The sequence below is a fragment of the Podarcis cretensis genome (assembly GCF_951804945.1).
Source record: "Podarcis cretensis genome assembly, chromosome: 8".
Lineage (NCBI taxonomy): Eukaryota > Metazoa > Chordata > Lepidosauria > Squamata > Lacertidae > Podarcis > Podarcis cretensis.
The window spans coordinates 17,276,030-17,300,291 of NC_137177.1; the positions used below are offsets into that span (position 1 = coordinate 17,276,030).

Consider the following 24,262-nt stretch of genomic DNA (forward strand, 5'->3'; position numbering starts at 1 on the left):
GTGAGAATAGGTGGCTTGTGTTGCCTAAGGACTAATTGAGCAGAGGCCAAGTAGGGATGCATCATGGCTGAACTCATGTTGTTGCAGGAGAACCTGAGCTCTCACTTAAGTTCCTCCAAAGAGTCACACACATGAGGCGTTTGGTGAAGAAGAAGTTCGTTTATTGGCTCTGTACAGAAGCATGGTCCAGGGGGATTGCACCCAAAGGCTGGACCTGAGTCTTGGCAAGCCCCCTCTGTTATACCCCTCTCCCCTTACCATAACCTTTCTTGACCAATTATATTCCCCAATTACGCTTATTCCCTTATATAGTGGTGTTCTGCAGCTTGCATCATCTCTTATTTGATTGTATACCTTTTGCCACAAAGCCAGGCATGCGCACGTCTACCTCGTGTCACATGAGCTTTTACTTACTGCTGCTGACACAGTCTCTGACTACCTATGATTTTCTATAGCCTCCGCCCTTTCCAGGCCTGAGGCTCACCGCAATGTCAAGTGAGTCTGTGCCCCAGGTCCAGGTTCCAATTCCATGTTTGCCTCATTGCTGCTTGGTAGAAAGCTCAGGAGAACTTTAGCACAGTGCATTTCCTTCAGATGACAGACCAATGGAGGCTCATTGCCTCGTTGTCATTCTCTGTTTGCCACTAGTACAAGCAGTGGTGTAACTGTGTAAGATCAGAGAAGATGGGGTGGTCTCATACTGATACATGGTTTTAGATGAGGCCTTCTAAAATGCCATGTGGGGAGAGGGTGAGAATGTGGCCATGGTAGATGGGTAAAGATCTTGGAGCAGAAACTGCATCCTGTTTACAAGTTTTCCTCTCCCCACGCCTGGCCAGCAACACAGTTCTGCGCAAACAAGCTCCCTCTGGCCAGAAATGCGGCTTCGGCTATTTGTTGCGATCTTATCTCATCCTCGCTGGTTACCTTCGCTTTCTTTTTTGCTTTTAGTAGTGTGACAATCAGGAGGAAGAGGGTATAAAAGGGAGACAGAGGGAGATAGCAGGACGGAGAAAAGCACGAGAAACCTCGAAGCAAAACCTCCAAGAAGAGGACTGAGCTTGGCTGCAAAATATAAGTGCGGCAGCAGGTAAGGAGTTGAACTTTTCTCCTCGTTCTAGAATGATTTCCCTTTCTTTTTGAGCTTCTTTGCGCTAAAGGAGACTCTGAGCTCCTTGCTTGGAGGGGGTGGCAGAAACAATTGCTGTTGCTGTTGTTTACCTTTTATTTGTTTTTTTTTACATTTTTATTGTTATTATATTAACCATTACATTATAGCTATTGTGATATCATATATCATATCATATCATTAACAATAATATTATTGTTAACAATGATGTTCGAGAAGGCTGCTCTTCTTCCCCGCGGCAAATAACATGTCATCACCAGGGAGCAAGCAGAGCTCGTGCTGCTATAAAGGTGTCCCCCTCTCCCCCCCCCCGCGCCCGAGTTTAATAAAAGGGGTCTGTTAGCATTGCAATGCAGTCCATGACCCCACCCGCTTTATCAGGGCTGCGTCTCAGCACTTCCTGGTGTGTAAAAAAGGTATCTGCGCCACTTCTGATTAGAAAAACTGCGTGGCAAGGGTTCGAGGCAGGGCAGGGCAGAAGATGCTGGAGCTTCTCTCGGTTCTGGGTTGGTGCTGCCTGATGAGCCTGGGTAGCTCAGTGGGTTAGACCATGGTGCTGATAACGCCAAGGCTGCAGGTCCCTGTATGGACCAGCTGACTATTCCTGCATTGCAGGGGGTTGGACTAGATGATCCTCAGGGTCCCTTCCAACTCTACAATGCTATGATTCTGTGACTTTCTCATAGCTCTTTTTTCCTATAGCTGTATTTCATTTATTTATTTATCTGTTATATGTATATAGCTTTCAGGACAAGATAATGTTGCTGATAATGGGTTGTCTTCAACTAACATTTACTCAGAGTAGACCTATTAAAATTGATGGATCTTAGGCATGGTTATTAATTTCAGTGAGTCATGAGTCATCGCTGAGTAAAGGTTAGTTGACAAGAACCCAATGTGGATATTTCCCCCAGTATTGAGCATTGCCCTTTAAGAATATTTCTGGGCTCTTTCTGCATCACTTATTTCTACCCTTTGACTCCTTTTTTTATCTCCCCCTTGGTGACATTTCTAAAAATATTCTTCATTTTATGGTGACTTTTGTGAAAGTGGCAGGACAAGGCTTGGGCAGAATATACTAGGGATATGCACAGTGCATTGGCTTATTTATTTATTAAGTGTTTTATCCAAAGTTTTAGCCAAAAAAAAAAAAAAAAGAGGAATCCTTAGTTTGTGTGTAAATGCTTCCTTTAGTCAAATCTCTAGAGCAGGCATGGCCAAACTCAGCCCTCCAAATGTTTTGGAACTACAACTCCCATCATCCCAGGCTAACAGGACTAGTGGTCAGGGATGATGGGAGTTGTAGTCCCAAAACAGCTGGAGGGCCAAGTTTGGCCATGCCTGCTCTAGAGGAATGAACAATTTGAGTTCAAAAAAGAGCCACATCTCACATAAACATGTTTTAAAGGTTATGTGTGAATGCATGCACATATAGATTTCTGAGAGATTGACAACAGGCGCAATTCTTCACTTTATTGAAATACTACCAACTGCTGCTCAAACAACCCACTAGTCTCAGTGACATGCCCTAAGTAAATTGATTTTCCCACATAAACCACGGATTGTAAAGATGACCAGAAAAGTGTGTGGAAAGATATCATTTAACTATTAGAGCTTTCTTCTCCTTCTCAGATAAACTGAACCACAAGGAATCACTGTCATGGATCCTGCCTTAACAAAAGAAACCTTAAAAAAAGACCTTGCTGAAATGAAGTCTGCTTTGGAGAAAAAACCATTTGAAGTCGTTTCAGCTGAAGCTCAACAGCTGTTAAATTTATTAAATAACATGACGCTTGAAATTGCCATCACAGGAAGATGTGGTGTCGGGAAATCATCTTTTGTCAATGCCCTGCGAGGAATGAAAGATCAGGAAAAGGGTGCAGCTAAGACGGGGGTGACAGAAACAACAATGGTGCCACAAGAATATTCACACCCCACATTCCCCAAAGTCAAAATGTGGGATCTACCAGGAATTGGAACAAATGAATTTAATGCAGAGGAATACCTAACAAAGGTCAATTTCAGCAAGTATGATTTTTTCATCATCATCTCCTCGGAACGCTTCACTAAGGATGACACCAATTTGGCTCTTGAGATCCAGAAAAATAAGAAGAAATTCTACTATGTGCGCAACAAAGTGGATGTCGATATAGATAACACCTGGAAGTCAGAAGGCATCAGTGAGGAGGACATCTATGAGAGGATGCAGTCTGAGAAGAAGACTCTTGACATTATACGGAAAGATTGCTATGATAAATTGAAGGCATTAGGTGAGCCTTCTCCAAGGGTCTTTCTGATATCGAGGTGGGATTTCAACAAGTATGATTTCCCCCTGCTTCAAGAGACCTTTGAACAGGAACAGGATGAAATCAAGAGAGATGTTTTGATTATGTGTCTTCCAATTTTAACAGAAGATAGCATTAAAAAGAAAAAGGCTTCTATGGAGAGCCTGATATGGAAATCAGCCATGGTGAGTTGTTCTGTTGGGTTGATTCCTCTCCCAAGCCTCTCGCTTAGTTGTGACATTGCCATTGTGGTTTCGACAATGAGCCAAATCTGCAAAGTTTTTGGCTTGGATGAAGATTCCCTCAATATACTAGCAAATCGTGTGAGAAAACCTGTTGAGGAGTTGAAATCTGTTATTGAACATACCCCAAGCACTGGTATGATCACAACAGAATTCGTCATGGATCTCTTGAAGAGGTCACTAATATGGGGAGCAATCACAGGGGCAGAGCTGATTCTGGATTGCATACCTGTGTTGGGGTCTCTCTATGGTGGGGGCAGTTCTTTTGCTACCACATTCTACTTGCTGAAGAATTTCCTGGAAAATGCTGTGAAAGATGCAGAGAAAGTTCAGGCAAAGGCTGCTGAGCCCAAGAGACGCAAGTAAACAGCCAATACATCTACCTGGGAAGAGACATCCAGGTACAACATGCATTATCTCATCTTTCTACCACAGCATCAACCAATTGCTTCATTCACAAGTTCGACTTCTGGTCTTGCAAGATGGCATCCTAGCATGCTTCCTTTATTACTCTTCAGCTCAGCACTTGTAGCACTGCCATACAGTGGTACCTCGGGTTACATACGCTTCAGGTTACATACACTTCAGGTTACAGACTCCGCTAACCCAGAAATAGTACCTTGGGTTAAAACTTTGCTTCAGGATGAGAACAGAAATCGTGCTCCAGCGGCGCGACAGCAGCAGGAGGCCCCATTAACTAAAGCGGTGCTTCAGGTTAAGAACAGTTTTAGGTTAAGAATGGACCTCTGGAAAGAATTAAGTACTTAACCCGAGGTACCACTGTATTTCGCAAAGTGAAAATCTGAACACAAAAGTTATAGAGCTTTTCGCTTATTTGGGGGGGGGGGCAAAGTTATAGAGATGGAGACGGCAAAGTTGATGAGCTTTTTTTGACAAACTCTCCCAAAAACAAAAGACGTTTTTGAGCTATTTTAAAGGAAATTCACCCCAAAAAATCAACACTTCTGACATTTCACAGACATTTTTACCAATTTTCAAAAATTCTGCTTGGACACTACGTCCAACAGACGAATCCCAGACATATGGCAGCCCTATTGTAACAACGCTTAATCAGTAGCCTGCCAGGGCAATTTTTGTCCTGTTAAGAGGTTTCTTATCTCCTACCTGTCAGTGTTAAAGCGATGGATGTCTCCCCCTCCAACATGCAGCAAATTTGCAGCGGCAAAATGAAAAGAAGAGAGACACATGGCTTCAGAGACATCTGTTGCTGATACACTTAAGTAAATTGTGATGCAGAATTAATGTCTGAAGGATAATTTAGCAAAGGTGAATCTTAAAATTACAGCCCTGGATCAAAAAGTTACTGATCTTAATGAGGAGATATCAAAATCTGAAGCAGTTGAAATTAAACAAGATGTAACACAGATATCGTCTTGGGTGAGATCCTGCGAGACATGCTTATCCATGCAAAAATATACTATATAGTTCGGTAGTCTTTAGTATATTTTATGGTTATTTTGTTATTTCTGCTTTTAAAAATGTTTTAATGTACTCTCTTCCTCCTTTGATTGCCATTCTTTCCTTTTGCCTTATTTACTTAATCTCAATAAACTTATAAATATTAAAATTTTAGGAAATGTTTTTTTTTCTGAATCCTCCATACTGCAATTATTTCCCCAGCTGTTCTAATTTTAGTTGTAAAAAAATCACTTAATCCAGGCATGGGAAAGCTATAGGCAACAGTCCAGATTTAATTTTCCTAACCTGAACCACAAGCCTGTTTTCTCTCAGCCTCCTTGTTGTAATGATTAATCTTTTCTTTTCTTCACCAGCTGGGTGGGTGGGTAGGGGAAGCCTGAGCCTTTGGGGAGGGTTTTTTCCTCTGGAAATAAGCATACACATACCCACAAATTTCCTTGTATTTTGGAATGCTATGAAACATAGAAAGACTGGTTCATCTTCAACATAGTTGGAGTAGAGGCAGTTTTGGGTGTCCTCCTGCCACGAATAACTCCAGATAGGTGCTTCTTATTCTTTCTTTGTTTTTGTTTTGTTTTTGAGGGATATGTTTTTTCTTTTCTTGGTTTTTGAGAAAACAAAGAAACCAGAGACGACAACATCGGAACAAACAAGACTTCAATCAGGTCTCTGTCCATATCAGAGCTTGGAACTAGTTCAAGTTCAACATGTCTGTAAAAGATCTAATTCCCATTCATGTTCATTCCTTTATGAAACAAACCAGTTCTCTTTATGTTCAGTTCACTTTAAGTTAATCCAAATTACCCTTGGCAATTTTTTTTTTTTGTAGAAATACTCTAAAGCATTTAGAAAGTGACAATGAACTTGAAGATGAGCCAGAAATCATTCTTCATTTTGCCCCAACTTAATTCATGTCCAGTTTACCCAGAAATTATGGGAACTACTTTCACGTGTAGTTCAGATGTTTTTCAAACTAATTTAGTGCACATTGAACTTGTTCATTCCAAGCACTAGCCAATTGTTTTTGAGATTGTTATAGTCCATGTGTGATTTTACCAGCTGCTGAGATAAAAATCCAAGTTTTTTCAGCTGTCGGAGGTGGTTACACTGACAACTACTAGCAGCTACACTAAGAAATGGCTATGCATTGGCTATGCATCAAGCTGGGAGTCAGCAACACCAGCTCTTATTTGTAGAATGAGTTTATCCCTCCTCAGAATGCAACTTTTCTGTAAAGCCTTACAGCCTTAAAGCCTTGGAGGTTGAAATGTTCCCCCACTGGCTGCCAACACAAATAAACAGACAAAGTAATATAGTTTTTATTGAAAAATAGCAAAACACATTCAAACTCACTAGGTGTGACCAAGTATCTGTGCATTAATTACTCTGTACTCTCTCTGCTTATGTCTGTGTTTTGGGTTCCAGACAACTCTAACCAAATAAAGCTCTGTGTCCCCATTCATTATAATGAGGAATCAAATAATCCCCTTTTGGCCAAAGTGGGTGAAATTTGCAAGCCTAGGAGACCCTACAAATTGGATTGAGCCTACCTAAATCCAGGGGATCTTTGTGGAGGAAGTTAAGTGGGTTTACTTTCCTCCATACTTATTTGATATTTTCATGGGTAGGAGGTTATTTCTGATCTTAAAATAATTAAGAGGTGTCTGAGTTTTGTGAATTTTTGCTTATACATTTTTAAAAAGAGCTTTGCAGCTTCACCCTGGCCTTTCTGGTGCTAAGCCTTACAGGCCACAGATAAACCTAAAGTGAGAGGCAGAGTTCTTGGTTCTGTTGTTTGTTTGTTTCCTTGTTCATTAAAGCAGTGCAACATAGGAATCTAAGAAAAGGAGGGGTACCCTACCTGGAATAAAGGTCTCTCTTAAAAATATAATACTCCATTAGCATGTTTTATCCTCAGCTCTTTAGTACTCTGTTGGCAATGTTATGAATGCTTGTCTTGCCAAATGCAAGGTGGTTCTTTTAAACTGAGATTCAGAGGCAATACAAAACACAAGTGAGTGAGAAGATTTAAGATTTTATTCTAAACAGCAAGCAATTTCTACATTACTAAGCAAGCACTTCAGTCTGCCACTTGGAAGCCCTCAAAAAGTGGCAAAGCGTCTCCCAGGTAGCCTTAGGTTTGCATGGCCATGTGATCGATCAGTCAGAGCACAAACTTCTCAGACTCTGCCCAACACCATCTGATTTACAACACTGCTTTGGCTTTCTGAATAGCTGAGAGCAAACTGCAAGGGACTTAAGTTCCATGTTGAAGTTTCTGTGGTGCTGAAAATGGAACTTCATGAGGAGAATTATGGCAACTGAGAAAGAGACTTGGGACACGTATGGCAGCAGGGGCTCTAGAGCCAAGTGTTGTTAGCCAAATTTCAGTTTATTTAAGAACATGTTTCACTTGCGCTGTGCATCAGATCCAGCTCAATTGCTGGATGCTGACAGGAGGAGAAGAAGCAGGCAGAGGGAGAGGACAGTTAACAGCAGATAGCAGAGAGGAGGGGGAGAGCAGCTGTAATCTGAGCTCTGACCAAAGGGACAGATAGATGTGTGAGAACTATGATAGTGGGCAAGAGGTGGGAATGCAGGAAATACGCTCTGCCAAATCTCTTAGGATTTCAAAAGTAGCAGAGATGCACGAAAGATACGGGAAGAGAAGGTGGGGGCTTCCGTGTTGGGGAAGGGGCAGGAGCTGAGCCGGGCAACTCCATCTTCTGGGGAGGGCGGTGAGTAGAGAAGCTCCGTCTTAGTTTGTTGCTTTAGCAATAAATCTGAAATAATTAACAGCCAGATTCGTCTCACGTTTGTGGGAGAGACCAAGCCATAACAGGTTGCCCGGACTCACTTTTTCTCTCATGCCGGAGGCCAACAGAGAACGTGATGGAAAGGCAAGTGCGGAACGTGGGGAATGCAGCTGGGGGAGCAGAGGGAGGGGCAGGAGAGCCCACGGACCCATAATAGAATTGAGAAGCTACACATGGCAACTCAAATCACAGCTCGATACGCTAGCAGGAGCTCTAGATGAACAAAGGAGGAACACACAGGCTGAAAGGGACCTCAGGGCTGGCAAGGGGCCTGGGGTTCATCCTGCAAAATTCAGTGGGGACAGAGAAGGTTATGCTGCCTTTAAAATGGAATCCAATTAAATTTTGGATGTGAGATCAGCCAAATTTAGCTCGGACAAACAGTGGATAGCTTATCTGATAAGCTGGCTGGAAGGACCAGCTAAGGACTGGGCCATCACTTTAATGGAGGGCCAGCACAGCACGCTGGGAAAGCTGCGGGAATTCTGGGGACAGATGGATGCAATGTTCAAGAGCCCCATGGAGCATGCAGCGGATGAGAAATAACTGTTGAATCTGCGACTGGAGGGAGCGGGGGACTCTGCGGCCTCTTATTGGGCTGCTTTCAATTCCTTAATGCAAAGGGTTGTCTGGGGACAGAACACGGGACTGCTGGCACCCATGTATGGAGCAGAATTGAACCCATCGATCCTGGATGAGATGGCGAAGATGCAACCCATGCAGTTGCTGGACGAGTTAGTCAGAGCCTCCCTACAGCTGGGGTTACATCAGGAGCAACGGACGTTAGAAAAGAGGGGGGCTGGGGGGCCTCCGCTAGTAAGGAGCCACACTCCAAGTCTTTCTGCGCCAGGGATGGGCGACCCATCCAGGCAGGGGCAAGCAGTTGAACCAATGCAGATTGACTCGGTAGAAAGAGGGAAGACTAGGATGGCATGGAAAGAAGGAAGTCAATGGCATTGGGAAACACACAGTTGCTTTGTGCGCGGGAGGCAGGGGAATTTGGCGAAACTGTGTCCCAATATTAAGGTGGGGGGGATCCCTGTCAGGGGCCAGTGTAGAAGAGAGGCCCAAACCCCAAGAGACACAGACGGGAAACGGCAACTACCTGCCTGCCCCACCTGCACTGAGAGGGAGTTGGAGGGTGGGGGTGGTGAAGAGCTCCAGCTCCCAAGGCTGCAGGAAGCTGGAGGACCAGCTGGGGGAAGGGAAGGCGAGTAGCTCTGCGTGAGGCTGTAGAAACCCTTGAAGGAACCTGTGCCTGGTGGCCCCCTGCATGATGTCCCCCTAAAGCTGAGGGTGTCAGATAAGACATGGGCTTTGCTGTCAGTCTAGGATCACTCTGAGGAGAGTTTGGTGTCCTTCTGGTCTGCCTGGCTTGCAAAGCCAGCTTGTCATGCGGGCTCTATAGCTGCTCTGCACTCTGCAGAATGTTAGAATTTTCCAAAAAATAAACTATTTCTTCCTCATGTTCAGTCTTGTAATATGAAGCCATTGGATCAGGCCCTACCCTCTGGAGCAGAAGAAAACAAGCTTATTCCCTCTTCTGTGTGACAACCCTTCAGATATTTGAAGATGGCTATCGTATCTCCTCTCAATCTCCTCTTTTCCAGGATAAACATACCCAGCTCCTTCAAGTGCTCCTCATAAGGCTTGGTTTTCAGAGCTTTGGTCATCTTGGTCGCCCTCCTCTGTACTCATTCCAGCTTGTCAATATCCTTCTTCTGAAAGATATGAGTAGCTTCCAGTTTCAACATCACTGTGCATCATGTTTTCTCCTCACCCAAGCGAATGACTTGCACACCTTCTCAGCTGGGAGCAACTTTCCAGAGCAAATTTTAGAGGAGATGTGAGGGGGATGAGTTGAAAAAGAGGACAGGGACTCCTGCCCCATTAATATTTGTGTAGAAGGGGGAATGTCAGCAAGTATTTCCCTCAGCAAATCTCCTGAGAGAAGTGGGCAAATTTATTATTTTCCGTTTCTCTCAGTTTCACATTTTTCCAATATTTAAGTTCAGCTCCTCACATCTCCCTATCTGTTGTGTATTTCCACTTTTAAAAAGTTTTCGTGAAAATTCATCATGAAAAAACAGCTTCGAATTTCTTTTGATCCCAAGCAGACTTCGCTTCAGACAAGGTCTTTTGTTAAGGTTTCTATTGTTACGGCAGGATCCATGACAGTGATTCCTCATGTCTGTTTATCTGAGAAAGGGAAGAAAACTGTAATAGTTAAACGATACCTTTCCACACACTTTTATGGACATCGTTACAATCTGTGGTTTATGTGGGAAAATCAATTTACTTAGGGCCTGTCTCTACCAGTGGGTTGTTTGAGCAGCAGTTGGTAGTATTTCAATAAAGTGAAGAATTCTGCCTGTTGTCAATCTCTCAAAAATCTATATGTGCATGCATTCACACATAACCCTTAAAACATGTTTGTGTGAGAGTTTTACTTAGCATAGACACACTGAAATTAATAACTATGTCTAAGGTCCAGTAATTTCAATAGGTTTACTCTGAGTAGATGTTAGTTGAAGACAACCCATTATCAGCAACCTTATCTTGTCCTGAAAACTATATAAATATAATGAATAAATAAATGAAATACAGCAGAGGAAAAAAGAGCATAACATCCTTTTTAGAATTAAAGACATTCTAAGGACCTAACTGCATGATACATTAAGTGTGGGGTGTTATCAGTGGGGTTTTGTTTGTCTGTTTGTTTTTGTTTGAATTGATATGGGGAGGCGATTTTGCAGCAGGACTAAAGTGCATGGGGAAGGGAAGTTTCATCTTTGGTACCACAGTCATGGAAGGACACAGAAAGCCCCGAGAGGGCGACTTGGGAAAGTCGTAGAAACATAGCACTGTAGAGTTGGAAGGGACCCTGAGGATCATCTAGTCCAACCCCCTGCAATGCAGGAATATGCAGCTGGTCCATACAGGGATCGAACCTGCAACCTTGGTGTTATCAGCACCATGGTCTAACCAACTGAGCTATCCAGGCTCATCAGGCAGCACCTACCCAGAATCAAGAGAACCTCCAGCACCTTCTGCTCTGCCTCAAACCCTTGCCATGCAGTTTCTCTAATCAGAAGTGGCTCACAGATACCATTTTTAAATGCCAAAAAGTGCTGGGGCGCAGCTGTGTTCCTGCTGCTTTCTTGTAGTTTTAATATCCATCAACTGGGGGGGGGGGGCTCTGCAGAGGGAAATATTGAATGAACCCTCGGAAGGGAGACCAGCCGCATTGGCTTCAGGGCAGTTTCTTAAAACTCTTAATGTAGCACCAGCTCTGCTCAATGGTGATGGCATGTTATTTAGGCCCTTTGCCACGGGGCAAAATGGCAGCCTTCTAGAACATCATTGTTAATAATATTATTGTTTATAATATGATATGATCAGTGCTTTTTTCTGGGGGGGGGACGCAGGGGTACACATACCCCTAAACATTTTGTTGTTACCACCTCCGATGGCTGCTTCCTTTCCTTTCCCAGAAGGGAATCAGGAAGATGTTAGTGCACACAACCTCATGCCAATGTGGAAGCTGCTGTGAGCTGTGTAATATGAGGTAATGCATGTTCTTTGCACTGACCATTTACTGTATTGATTTACCCTGATTTGAACTATAAAATGGTGGTTTTGAATGGTCAAATGAGAGTACCCCTAAACATTTTTTAAGAAAAAAAGCACTGGATGTAATATGATATGGTAGTATAATATAATATCACAACAGCTATAATATAATTAATATAATAACAATAAAATGTTAAAATGTTAAAAAACAATACAAAGGTAAAAGGTAAACAACAACAACAATAATTCTGCCACCCCCACCAAGCAAGGACATCAGAATCTCCTTTAACGCAAAGAAGCTGAAAAAGAAATGGAAATCATTCTAGACCCAGGAGAAAAGTTCAACTCCTTTCCTGCTGCTGGACCAATATTTTGCAGCCAAGGTCAGTCCTCTTCTCGGAGGTTTTGCTTCGAGGTTTCTCACACTTTTCTTCATCCTGCTCTCTCTCTGCCTCCCTTTTATACCCTCTCTCCCGCCTGACCCTCACTACTAAAAGCAAAAAAGAAAACGAAGGTAGCCAGCGAGGATGAAATAAGATCCCAACAAATAGCCAAAGCCGCATTTCTGGCCAGAGTCCAAGCAGCCCGTTTGCCAGCGGGGATGCTGCCTTTTCGGGGAAGTCCCAAAGGATCACCTGTGGAAGCATCCCATGGAAGTAATCCTTCACCTCTGCTGTTGTTGCCTCTGTGCCAGTCTCAGCAGCACCTGAGTTGTCTGCACTTCCTACTACTGCAGTGTAGAATATTTGCAAAGTATCGTAGAAATTTCCATTTTTTTTAACCTTCCAATTAATAAGGTGCATTCATTTCAGCCGGTGTGCTCTGAGCATGAGAAATGTTGGATAAAATCCATAGGCTGGGGGAGCAGAGCAGTGCTGTGAGGAAAATTTGACTGATAAGGGCATGTGATGCCCATGGTTGCATAACCAGACCTGCATCTGCAGTACATCAGATGTGGTAGCGGTAGTAGTAGTAATGATGATGATTTGTTATTTATACCCCGCCCATCTGGGCAGCTTCCAATAAAATATTTAAAATACAATAAAACATCAAACATTAAAAACTTCCCTAAACAGGGTTGCATCCAGATATCTTCTAAAAGTCATATAGTTGTTTATTTCCTTGACATCTGACCACTACCAAGAAGGCTCTCTGCCTGGTTCCCTGTAACCCCCCTTCTCACAGGGAGGGAACCACCAGACGGCCCTTGGAGCTGGACCTCAGTGTCCGGGCTGGACGATGGCGGTGGAAACTCTCCTTCAGATACTAGGCCAAAACCCTTTAGGGCTTTCAAGGTCAGCACCAAAACTTTGAATTGTGCTCGGAAACGTACCAGGAGCCAATGTAGGTCTTTGAGGACCAGTGTTATATTGTCTCAGTGACCACTCCCAGTCACCAGTCTAGCTGCCTCATTCTGGATTAGTTCTAGTTTCTGGGTCACCTTCAAAGGTAGCCCCAATTAGAGTGCATTGCAATAGTGCAAGTTGGAGATAACTAGAGCATGCACCACTCTGGCAAGACAGTCCACGGGCAGGCGGCCTGCATACCAGGTGGAGCTGGGAGACAGTGTAAGAATGCAATGACAACAAGGTTCTGCCTCATATCTGAAGTGTGTCAGGTTCTTTCTTCCAACCCTGTCTCTGCATAGACCTCACTGGTTATTTGCAACAAAATAGATGAGGTGTGTGTGTGTGTATATGACAGTGAACGTATTGCATTAGCATGTGCTTCTGTTCTGCTTAAAGGGAGCCCTTTTGCCACTAACATGTCTACTGAGGGCCTCCTGCACATCCTTTGTCACGTGACTCATTTGCCTTGCAGAAAATTCTGAGAATGCAAAAGCATCATAAGCATGTTATATTGGTTCACATGTAGTGCTGCTCAGACCTGTCAGGTTTCACTGTCGAGGTCCATAGGATGGGAATGTGAATAAACTCACAGACAGACTTGCCTTGTTGTAGCTGTGCACTGAAGATCAGCAGGGATGACCATGTATCACCAGTTTTGATCTAGGAATAACATACTGCATTTTTCCATGTATAACACACCCCCATGTATAAGACGCCCCCTATTTGGGGGGACTACAAAGTAAGAAATTTGTACAGTGCACTATCCGTGTATAAGACGAACCCAATTTTTAAACATTATTTTAAGGTTAAAAAAAACCCCATGTCTTATACACGGAAAAGTATGGTACATACTTCTGATGGGAGACCCCGAATAGCGACTGAAAACCCCTATGCAGTTTTAAATCACCAAGGACCATTGAGATTATCTCCGACAAAAGCCTAATTAACTGGTGCAGGCATGTATTTGTTACTAAATGCTCTGCTGGTGACGTCACACAGAACTGTTTATCCCTGTAAGTTCTGATTCTCCTCACAGATTTGCAACTTTTTATCCTGCATAACCTTGAAAGGGAAAGTAGCTTTGGGTTTTTAATATCTTGGAGCAGAAATTAGATCCTGTTTACAAGTTCCCCTCTCCCCCTCCCTGGCCCAACACACAGCTCTGCTCAAACAGGTGATTTCTGAGAAAACGAAAGTTAACGGGGTCGCTGTAGGTCCTCGTCCTCCTCGTAAATCCTTTCTTGGACTGTGCTGGGTCCTGACTGGTTGTCTGAACTCTTACCGCAGTACAGTGTGTCAAAAGATTTCAGATTAAAATTGCCACTGCTGGCACTCAGAGCGTGGGACAAGAAATTCCCCCTGCAGACACTTCTCAGTTGGCTTTGCAGATGCAGCTGCTACCTGCCTGTCCAGTCTGCAAATAGACGAGTCGGGGTGTATGTGTGGAAAGAGCTCCAGCTCCCAAGGCTGCAGGAAGCTGGAGGACCAGCTGGGGGAAGGGAAGGCGAGTCTCTCTGTGTGAGGCTGTAGAAACCCTTGAAGGAACCCGTGCCTGGTGCCCCCCTGCATTATGTCCCCTAAGGCTGAGGGTGCCAGATAAGACACAGGCTTTGCTGTCAGTCTAGGATCACTCTGAGGAGAGTTTGGTGTCCTTCCTGCCTGCCTGGTTTGCAAAGCCAGCTTCTCATGCAGGCTCTATAGACGCTCTGCACTCTGCAGAATGTTAGAACTTTCCCAAAAAAAGTTGGCTATTTCCTTTTTTAAAAAGTTCTCGGCAAAATTCATCAGGACTTCTATTTATTATTATTATTATTATTATTATTATTATTATTATCATCATCCTCAAAAAGCAGTGTACAAAATGCAATGAACACAGCTGAAAAGCAGTTAAAACAACACAGGGAAAAAAGTAAATATTTTTCCAAACAATGCTAAATAGACACTCATGGCAGCAACCTATTCATCCACCTGGGAAAACTTGTCGGAATGAAAACATCATCAGTTCTTTCCAGAAAGTGCCGGTAGCAGGTTCCTGTTGTACCTCTGCAGGAATGCTATTCCACAGAACAGGGGAAGCCACACTCAAAGCCCTGCTCTGAATTACAGAAGATCTACCCAAATATCAGGAGTGAGGGGCAGATTTTATCGTGCCTGCATGATTGTCCTCACTGGCCCTGGTTAATAGGGGTTAGAAAGTATGATGAGCACTGACTCATTCTATACATAAAGCTTTGTTGGAAGAGGTTTTAAAGCAATAAATACATCATGGTACAGATGTTGCTGCTGTTGGACCAACGAGACCGTGAGCTGCAGGCATCCAAGCCATGAAGGAAGCATTGTGGAACAACACTGTTTATTTCGCAGCATTTATGTCCTGCTTAATTGCAATAAAACCTTAAAGCAGTTGATACAGGCGATAGGACCCGTCCTGTTTTCTTCTTTGCAGGTGCCAAAACATTTCGCGCCGCTAGGATCTGGGATCGTAGAATCGCAGATCTGGAAGGAAACCCAAGGGTCATCTAGATAAACCCCCTGAAATCAGTGCCATGTGGGGCTTAAATGCAGAAAACGTGGAAGCTGCTGAGACTGGCACAGAGGCAACTACGGCAGAGGTAAAGGATTAACCATCTCGGATGCTTCAAGTTTCACGAGTGAGCCTTTGGGACCTTCCCTTTTAAAGGCAGCTGCACTGCTGTCAATCAGGCTGCTTGGAGCTCCCTCTAGCGGGGAATGCGGCTCTGGCTAGGCGTTGCAATCTCATCCTCGCTCGTACTTTCGATTTCTTTTTTGCTTTTAGTAGTGCGGCGATCGGGCGGGAGAGGGAATAAATGCGAGAGAGAGAAAGACAGTTGGACGGAGAAAAGGCTAAGAGACCAGCAAGCAAAGCCTCCGAAGAGGGAACTGAGCTTTACTGCAAAAAAAACCGGACTGGCAGCAGGTAAGGAGGTGAGCATTTCTCCTGGGGCTCTCATGATTTCGATGTTTTTTGTTTTTCTCTGAACGTGTCTTCGTTAAAGGAGACTCTGAGCTCATAGCTAGGCGGGGGCGGCAGAATCATTTATTTTTACTCTTAATGATGTTGGAGAAGGCTACCCTTCTTCCCCGCTGCAAAGAGAGTAAATAACATGAAAAATCCAGGGAGCAGCAAGCAGAGCTGGTGCTACTATAAGAATTCACCAACAGCATACAAATCAATATGGCTAACTTGATCCAAAACACCCACCCACCTCACTCACACACGAAAACAAAGATCACCACAGCCAATCACAAACAATCACACCCTAGGCCAACCCCAACCTCTCTCACCACCAAAGGAACACAAGTGAACAACACAAGCACGCTGACACCAAACTACATACATTAAGCATAATAGAAACACCGCTACCCCACCCCGACCCCATCCATCTCCCCTCCCTCCACCCTCCTTTCTTTTTTTTTCTTTTCTTTTTTCTTCTCCCCCTAATGCCTCAACAAATGAAATGAATTTGTAAAAATGTTACACGGGGAAAAAAAAAATACGAGGCATTACACTTACACTGTAAAACAAGAAAACCCTTAATAAAATATATTAAAAAAAGAAAAGAATTGTAACTAACAGCACTGAAATCAATGCGGGTCTCTCTCCCCCTCTGCAGCTCTCTCCCCCCCCTGTTTGTTTAGAGGGTTTTTTACCCCCTCACTTTCCTCTCTCAGCAACACCAACACAAAATCTCAGCAGCCTTCCAGGTGACTTCTTTGGAGGGGAGAGAGAGAAGGGGGGGGGAAGGTTTGCTGAGGGATCAAGAGGCAAGGAATTTGTGTCTGGTCCTTTCACAGGTTGGGGAGAAGGAGGGGGGAGACTTTCCCGAATCTGAGAACAGAATCCATTCCTTTGGAAAGCTGGTAATGTGCACATTGGGGGAGGGGGGAGAGGGGGGGAATACAGACACATTAGGCACATGTGGTTATTAATTACTCAAATCAGTGGTTTTCAACCAGTGTGCCAAGGCACCCTGGGGTGCCTTGAATGATGGTCAGGGGTGCCGTGGGCAACACTAGCCTCCTTCCCTCTTCCTTCCCTCCCTCCTCCAAAGGCTTGCACGGCTATTTGTTGCAGCAGCCCTGGCTACAAGCTCCCCAGGTGGATGGTGCCTCTGGGGCTGGTGAGGGGGTGCTGGTTTCCAGAAGCTGAAGCGGGGCCTCAGGGTAAGCAAGCAAGTGGGCGAGGGAGCCCAGCCAGCCAGACCACCAGGCCTTGCTGTTGGGAATGGACAGACAAGTCCCAGGCCCCCGTGGGGAGGCAGGGACAGTAGATCAGAGACCAGGGACTGCATCAGCAGCTGCCCAGAGGACTCCCAAGGAGAGGGGAGAGGAGGCTGAGGGAAGACTTAGCAAGGAGGGGGGTTGTTTGAAAAAGGGTGAGCTGCTGCCAGCTCTGCAGGCAAGGGGTGATATAGCTGGGCTCCTGAGCCCCACAGGGGTGCCGCAGAAAGAAGGTACTTGTTGAAAGGAGCCATGGACTAAAAAAGGTTGAAAACCTCTGACTTCAATGACAAGCAGGGGCAGAATTTACATAAAGTGTCTAAAGGTAGGATGCGCTCTTAAAACATACTTAAATAAAACTGCCCCAACCCCTTCATCTTTTTACCAGACCCTCCTCTACTGCACCTTCAGACTGATAACTCTTTGTTGTATCTTTCTAAAAACACTTAAGGTTTAATCATCAATGTAATGGGCGCAGCCTCCCTCCCCAACCTAAAAAAAATAGAAACAAATCAAAAATCAGGAAGTGCAGTTTCTTAAAATGTTGAGAGTCCCCTTCCTCGTGTCCCTCTCTATATTCAGGGCTCTTGGGCTCTGCTCCTGTGTCCTGGGCTGGCTGGAAGCAGAGGAGTGGTGGAAGGCACCAGTTGGGGAACCTCCAAGGGAACCCCCAGTGGTAGAATCTCAGAGCCAGGGGATTGGGGGTGGCATGGAGATGAGTGGTCAGAGGGAGAAGAGAGAGCAGACTGGGAGGAGGATGAGATGTCGGAAGCTGAAGAGGCAACAGAGTCTGTGGCAGAAAGCTGTCCAGAATCAGAGGCAGAAGTGGAAGGGGGTCAAGGGGCAGAGTAGAGACAGGGAATCTCCCCCTTGTGGTGCAACCAGTTTCCGTCCCCCCTGGTCTCCCAGAACATAAAGAGGGACAAAGAGGGCAGAGCAATGAGAGACAAGACAAAAGAATCTCAGGTAGGTAGGGGAAGAAGGAGCCTTAGAGAGCGGGGTATTTAACACAAGGAATTTAATTGATATTCTGGAAAAATTACAAGTTAATATCAATACGAAAGCAGTATTGATATTTATTGATGCTGAGAAAGCCTTTGATAATATCTCTTGGAGTTTTATGAAGAAAAATTTGCAAGGGATGGGGGTGGGAGAAAGGTTTGGAAACGGTATAGGGGCGATTTATTCTGAACAAAAGGCAAAGTTAATTGTGAATAATGTGGTTACAGAAGAAGTTAAGATAGAGAAAGGGACACGACAAGGCTGCCCAATTTCCCCTCTACTTTTTATTTCAGTCCTGGAGATATTGCTGAACATGATTAGAAGGGACCAACAGATTCAGGGTATACAGGTCGGAGTGAAACATTATAAATTAAAAGCCTATGCAGATGACCTAGTTTTGACATTACAGGAGCCAATCCCTAGTACTAGAAGAGCTTTGGAATTAATACAAGAGTTTGGTCAAGTGGCAGGGTTTAAACTCAACAAATCAGAAACTATGGTTTTAGAGAAGAACTTAACACAAATGGAGAAGGATAGGTTTCAGAGAGAAACAGGTTTAATGGTGGTGAAAAAAACAAAATACCTAGGGGTGAACATGACTTCAAAGAATGTTAATTTATTTAAGGATAACTATGAAAAATGTTGGTCTGAAGTGAAAAAAGATCTTGAAATATGGACAAATTTAAAATTATCCTTATTGGGTAGAATAGCAGTTATTAAAATGAATGTATTGCCAAGACTATTGTTTCTGTTCCAATCGTTACAGATAATTGACAAGATGGATTGTTTCAAGAAGTGGCAAAAAGAAATTTCTAGATTTGTCTGGCAGGGCAAAAAGCCCAGAATTAAATACAAAATTCTTACTGATGTGAAGGAGAGAGGGGGGTTTGCCCTGCCGGACTTTAAACTATATTATGAGGCGGCAGCTTTTTGCTGGCTGAAGGAATGGCTACTTCTTGAGAACACAGACATTCTTGATCTAGAAGGGTACGATAATGCTTTTGGATGGCATGCATATTTGTGGTATGGTAAGGATAAAGTACAAAGGTCGTTCAAAAACCATATTGTTAGGAAAGCGCTGTTTAATGTCTGGGTCAGATATAAAGATCTTTTGGAGAATAAAACCCCAAGGTGGCTCTCTCCAATGGAGGCTAAGGCCTTAAAAAAACTTAATATGGAATCTAAATGGCCAAAATATTGTGAAATTTTGGAGCAGGAGGGAGATAAATGGAAATTGCAGAGTTATGAGAAACTTAAAGATAAGGTGCGTGACTGGTTACATTACTTTCAAATAAGAGAGGCCTATAATTTGGACAGGAAAAATGGCTTCCAGGTGGAAAAATCGAAGTTGGAAACAGAATTACTAGAACCCAGAGTTAAGGTATTGTCGAGAATGTATAACTTGCTGCTGAAATGGAATACCGAGGATGAAACGGTTAAATCTGCTATGATAAAATGGGCACAAGATATTGGTCATAACATTATGTTCACTGACTGGGAACGGTTGTGGACCACCGGTTTGAAATTTACGGCATGTAATGCCTTAAGAGTAGGGGACGCAGGTGGCGCTGTGGGTTAAAGCCTCAGCGCCTAGGACTTGCCGATCGAAAGGTCGGCGGTTCGAATCCCTGCGGCGGGGTGCGCTCCCGCTGCTCGGTCCCAGCGCCTGCCAACCTAGCAGCTCGAAAGCACCTCCGGGTGCAAGTAGATAAATAGGGACCGCTTACCAGCGGGAAGGTAAACGGCGTTTCCGTGTGCGGCTCTGGCTCGCCAGAGCAGCGATGTCACGCTGGCCACGTGACCCGGAAGTGTCTCCGGACAGCGCTGGCCCCTGGCCTCTTAAGTGAGATGGGCGCACAACCCCAGAGTCTGTCAAGACTGGCCCGTACGGGCAGGGGTACCTTTACCTTTACCTTTTAATGCCTTAAGAGAGAATATTATGAAAATGATGTATAGGTGGTACATGACCCCAGTCAAGCTTGCAAAAATTTATCATTTGCCCGATAATAAATGTTGGAAATGTAAAGAGGTTGAAGGTACATTCTTTCACCTTTGGTGGACGTGCCCAAGGATCAAGGCTTTCTGGGAGATGATTTATAACGAAATGAAAAAGGTATTTAAATACACTTTCCTAAAGAAACCAGAGGCCTTTCTCCTGGGCATGGTCGGCCAATTGGTGTTAAAGAAGGATAGAACCTTTTTTATGTATGCTACCGCAGCAGCAAGAATACTCATCGCAAAACACTGGAAGACACAAGATCTACCCACCTTGGAAGAATGGCAGACACAAGTAATAGACTATATGGAATTGGCAGAAATGACCGGCAGAATCTGAGATCAAGGAGAAGAGTTGGTGGAAGAAGACTGGAAGAAGTTCAAAGTTTATCTACAAAATCATTGTAAAATCTATGAGTGCTAAGGGCAGTGTAAATGAAATGATGGGGTTCCAGTGATTAGGATAAGGAAGAGTATAAAGGGAAAGATAAAGGATAAAACGATTTTGAACGAGCTTGCTGAAAAAACTTTTAAAGTGGAATACAAGAAGGGAGGCGGGAGGAAGTAAGGAAAATAAGGTTTTGAAGACTATTAGAATGAACCAGAGTTTTCTTTTAATGTTTCTGCTATTATTATGTTGAATTTTTTGTATGTTTTTGTTTTTTATGTTTTTTGATATTGTTTGTATTTCTGATGTTTGTTATTTGTTGTTTTGAAGTTTGTTATATTTTGTGAAACTTAATAAATATCAATTAAAAAAAAAATAGAGAGCGGGGTATGTGGGGACCTACAGTCCTCGCAACAGCTTCATTGGGGCAAGAGATACGGTGAAGACTTGTGTTCACTCAGCCTGCGCTGTTTGGTTTTCTTTGAGTAAAGAGTTAACATCGCTGACAACAGGTGTTTTATTGCTCACCAACTCCAGCTCCTGACATCCCATGATCTTCATATCTTCTACCTATAAAGCTTTGTTGCTTGGCAAATGTTAATAATATTGCAGACGCTAGAAATTTTACAGAGGACATGCCACTCTTGTTAAATAAATGAATGCTTCTAGTTAGGCCGGTCGCTTAACATTTTCCTGCTTCCTTTCTCTGCAGCGCACCAAGATCCACAATGGTGGAAGACTTCGAGGTAGCCATTTCTCAGGGCCAATTGGCAGGCGCTGTGTCGCACGTGCTGGCAAAACCACTGCACTTCTTCAACAGCACTCCGCTCCACATTGCCGTAGTAGGAGAGCCCGGCTCCGGGAAGTCCTCCTTCATCAATGCCATGCTGGGTCTTTGTGCCAATGACCCACGTGCTGCTGCGACTGGCATACAGATGACGACTGTGCAAGTCAAGGATTACCCACACCCGACACTTCCACAAGTGATCCTTTGGGACCACCCAGGAAAGGGAACACCAACTTTTGGGGAGGACAAATTTGAGAAGAAGGTTGATTTGACTCACTTTGATTTCTTCGTCATCGTCGGCTCCCAGCGCTTCCGCTCCACCCATTCTGACCTGGTCCGTGAGATCCAAGATATGGGCAAGAGCTTCTACTTTGTGCGCACCAAAGCAGACCTGGACCTGTCGGCCGCCAAGAGGCAACGGCCATCTGACTACAGTGAGAAGAAGGTCCTCTTGCACATCCAGGAGGACTGCAAAGAGTGCTTGGTAAGAGAAGGAGTGAGGGACCCACAAGTCTTCATCGTCTCCAATTGGGAAGCCGACTGCTTTGACTTCCCCCTCCTGCAGGAAACGCTGAAGAACGATCTCCTGCGGCTGAAGAGGCAAGCCTTTCTGCTCCGCTTCCCTAGCATCTGCCTGTCTATGTTAGAGAAAAAGAAAATCACTGTGAAGGAGAAGATTTGGACCAAAAGGCTTTGTTTGCTGGTCGCTCTTGGCAGCCCAGTTCCCTTCCTTCTCCCCATATTTCTGTTTAGGAAGTTCCGCTCCTGGTGCTTCCTGGACTTTGGCCTGGACGATCGTCCCTTGCAGCTCTGGCCCAGCGTGTTGGAAAGACAAGCACAGCCCTTAAAGCAGCAATGCAGTCGCTGGGAATCTTCTCTGCCATTTTATGGGTGCTGCCAGACTTGGTGGGACTCTCAGTGATGGCTTATGAATATCACCGCTGGGAGCATTTCCCCATCTTTGGCTGCCTTCTGTCCGGAGGGATTTCGCTTCTTCGCACCTACTTCATGCTGCAGAAATGCATATCGGGTGCTGCTGATGACACCCAGAGGGTTCTTTCCAAAGCTCTTGAGGCAGAGGGGGGAAAGTCCATTTAGCAGCAAACAGATGTGCTATGTTGACTACGTGCTTGATATATAGAATCTGGCAAAATATACATGTTTCCATTTGTGTGTTTTATAAAACAAGCTCCCGGAAGACATGGCGAGCGCAAAGTCTGGGAAAGTAAAAAGGCTTGTTTGTGTCCCAAGCTTTAAAATCGAACCCAGATGATTCAAAGTCTGCACTAAGAAAAGATCAATTCTCCCCATCTGTATCATAAATGACAATAGAGCAAATTGGCATGAGTTATTCTGGATTTGCTAATCATGAAGAGGCAATGTGGGTTTTTTAAAAAGACAACCACCACCACCAAAAGACATTAAAAAAAATAATCAGATGATCAGGTTGTTAATTTTAAAAATTCCATAAACATTAAGCTTCTCATAAAAAAACCTAAGTGAAATAATCTGAATGCAAGCATAATAACCCTACTGTTACTTTCTTAAATTAGTATCTCTACCCAATGTATGTGATGGGACACGGGTGGTGCTGTGGTCTAAACCACAGAGCCTAGGGCTTGACGATCACAAGGTTGGCAGTTTGAATCCCTGCAACAGGGTGAGCTCCCGTTGTTCGGTCCCTGCTCCTGCCCACCTAGCAGTTCGAAAGCACGTCAAAGTGCAAGTAGATAAATAGGTACCGCTCTGGCGAGAAGGTAAATGGTGTTTCCGTGCGCTGCTCTGGGTCACCAGACGCGGCTTAGTCATGCTGCCACATGACCCTGAAAAACTGTCTGCGGACAAATGTCGGCTCCCTCGGCCAGTAATGCGAGATGAGCAGCGAAACCCCAGAGTTGTCTGCGACTGGACTTAATGCTCAGGGGTCCCTTAACTTAACCTTTACCCAATGTATAAGAATTAAGACCAATACCAAAAGGAGACTTTGGGACAAATGGACTTTTTACTATATTTCTAATTCTTTCAAATGAATTTTTCTGTATCTGATGGCAGACTAAAAAAACCAACCCACTAGTGTCCTATGTGAACCTGCTTGCAAGGATGGTATCAAGCTGTAATTTATGCAGGCTGCAGCATTCACCTTTCTTCTCTCTCTCTCTCTATCTATATATATATGCTGCATTTGCTTTTTACTTTAGGAACAAGAGTTAGCTCTATATCATGCAACATCTATTTCACAATGTTCTTTCCCTCATACACACTTAAACTGAAGGAGGGCATTCAGCTAGACAGGAGCCTCCCCAATGCATTTGTTCAATAGAAAGTTGAGGTAAATTTAATCTTAGTATTTTAACTCTTGCATATCTTAAAGCACGGCGGTAATCCCCCCCCCCCCGTGATTTTATTGTTTTATCTTTTTGCAAACCGTTTTGAGGTTTTATTAGAATCAAGCGGTGTATAAGCTTTCATGAAATAAACTAATTGGTTAAAATATTTTCCTTGCCACTGCCAGGACGTTTGTGTTATAATCAATGCTGCTTTCACAGCTTTGGGAGCTGGAGCTCTTTCCACACATACATTCCGACTCCGTCTATTTGCAGACTGGACAGGCAGGTAGCAGCTGCATCTGCAAAGCCAACAGAGAAGTGTCTGCAGGGGGAATTTCTTGCCGCACGCTCTGAGTGCCAGCAGAGGCTATTTTAATCTGAAATCTTTTGACGCACTGTACTGCAGTAAGAGTTCAGAAACCCAGTCAGGACCCAGCACAGTCCAAGAAAGGATTTACAAGGAGGACGAGGACCTACAGCGACCCCGTTAACTTTCGTTTTCTCAGAAATCACCTGTTTGAGCAGAGCTGTGTGTTGGGCAGGGGAGGGGGAGAGGGGAACTTGTAAACAGGATCTAATTTCTGCTCCAACGTAATAAAAATCCAAAGCTACTTTCCCTTTCAAGGTTATGCAGGATAAAAAGTTGCAAATAATCAGCAGCAGAGCATTTAGTTAGAAATATGTGCC

The 24,262-nt window shown here is 44.1% G+C and overlaps 1 protein-coding gene and 1 pseudogene across 3 annotated transcripts in view; both read left to right on the plus strand.

The window, feature by feature from the left end:
• LOC307221563 (interferon-inducible GTPase 5 pseudogene) overlaps positions 1–5,254 on the plus strand; it is a 33,273-nt pseudogene extending 28,019 nt beyond the window's left edge. Inside the window, exons 2-3 of the transcript XR_013844049.1 lie at positions 952–1,090; positions 2,762–5,254. The product of XR_013844049.1 is annotated as an interferon-inducible GTPase 5 pseudogene (transcript). The remainder of the gene's footprint in view (positions 1–951; positions 1,091–2,761) is intronic.
• A 10,008-nt stretch (positions 5,255–15,262) lies between these two features.
• Positions 15,263–24,262, plus strand: part of LOC307221552 (interferon-inducible GTPase 5-like) — a 74,315-nt gene continuing 65,315 nt past the window's right edge. The window contains exons 1-2 of one of the 2 annotated variants that reach the window (XM_079986180.1): positions 15,263–15,446; positions 15,635–15,772. In XM_079986180.1, the coding sequence (XP_079842306.1) occupies positions 15,663–15,772 (110 nt within the window). In that variant the 5' untranslated portion in view covers positions 15,263–15,446; positions 15,635–15,662. Of the gene's footprint in view, positions 15,447–15,634; positions 15,773–21,173; positions 22,197–24,262 lie in introns of those variants that run through there. The other variant, XM_079986183.1, reaches the window with a different exon arrangement.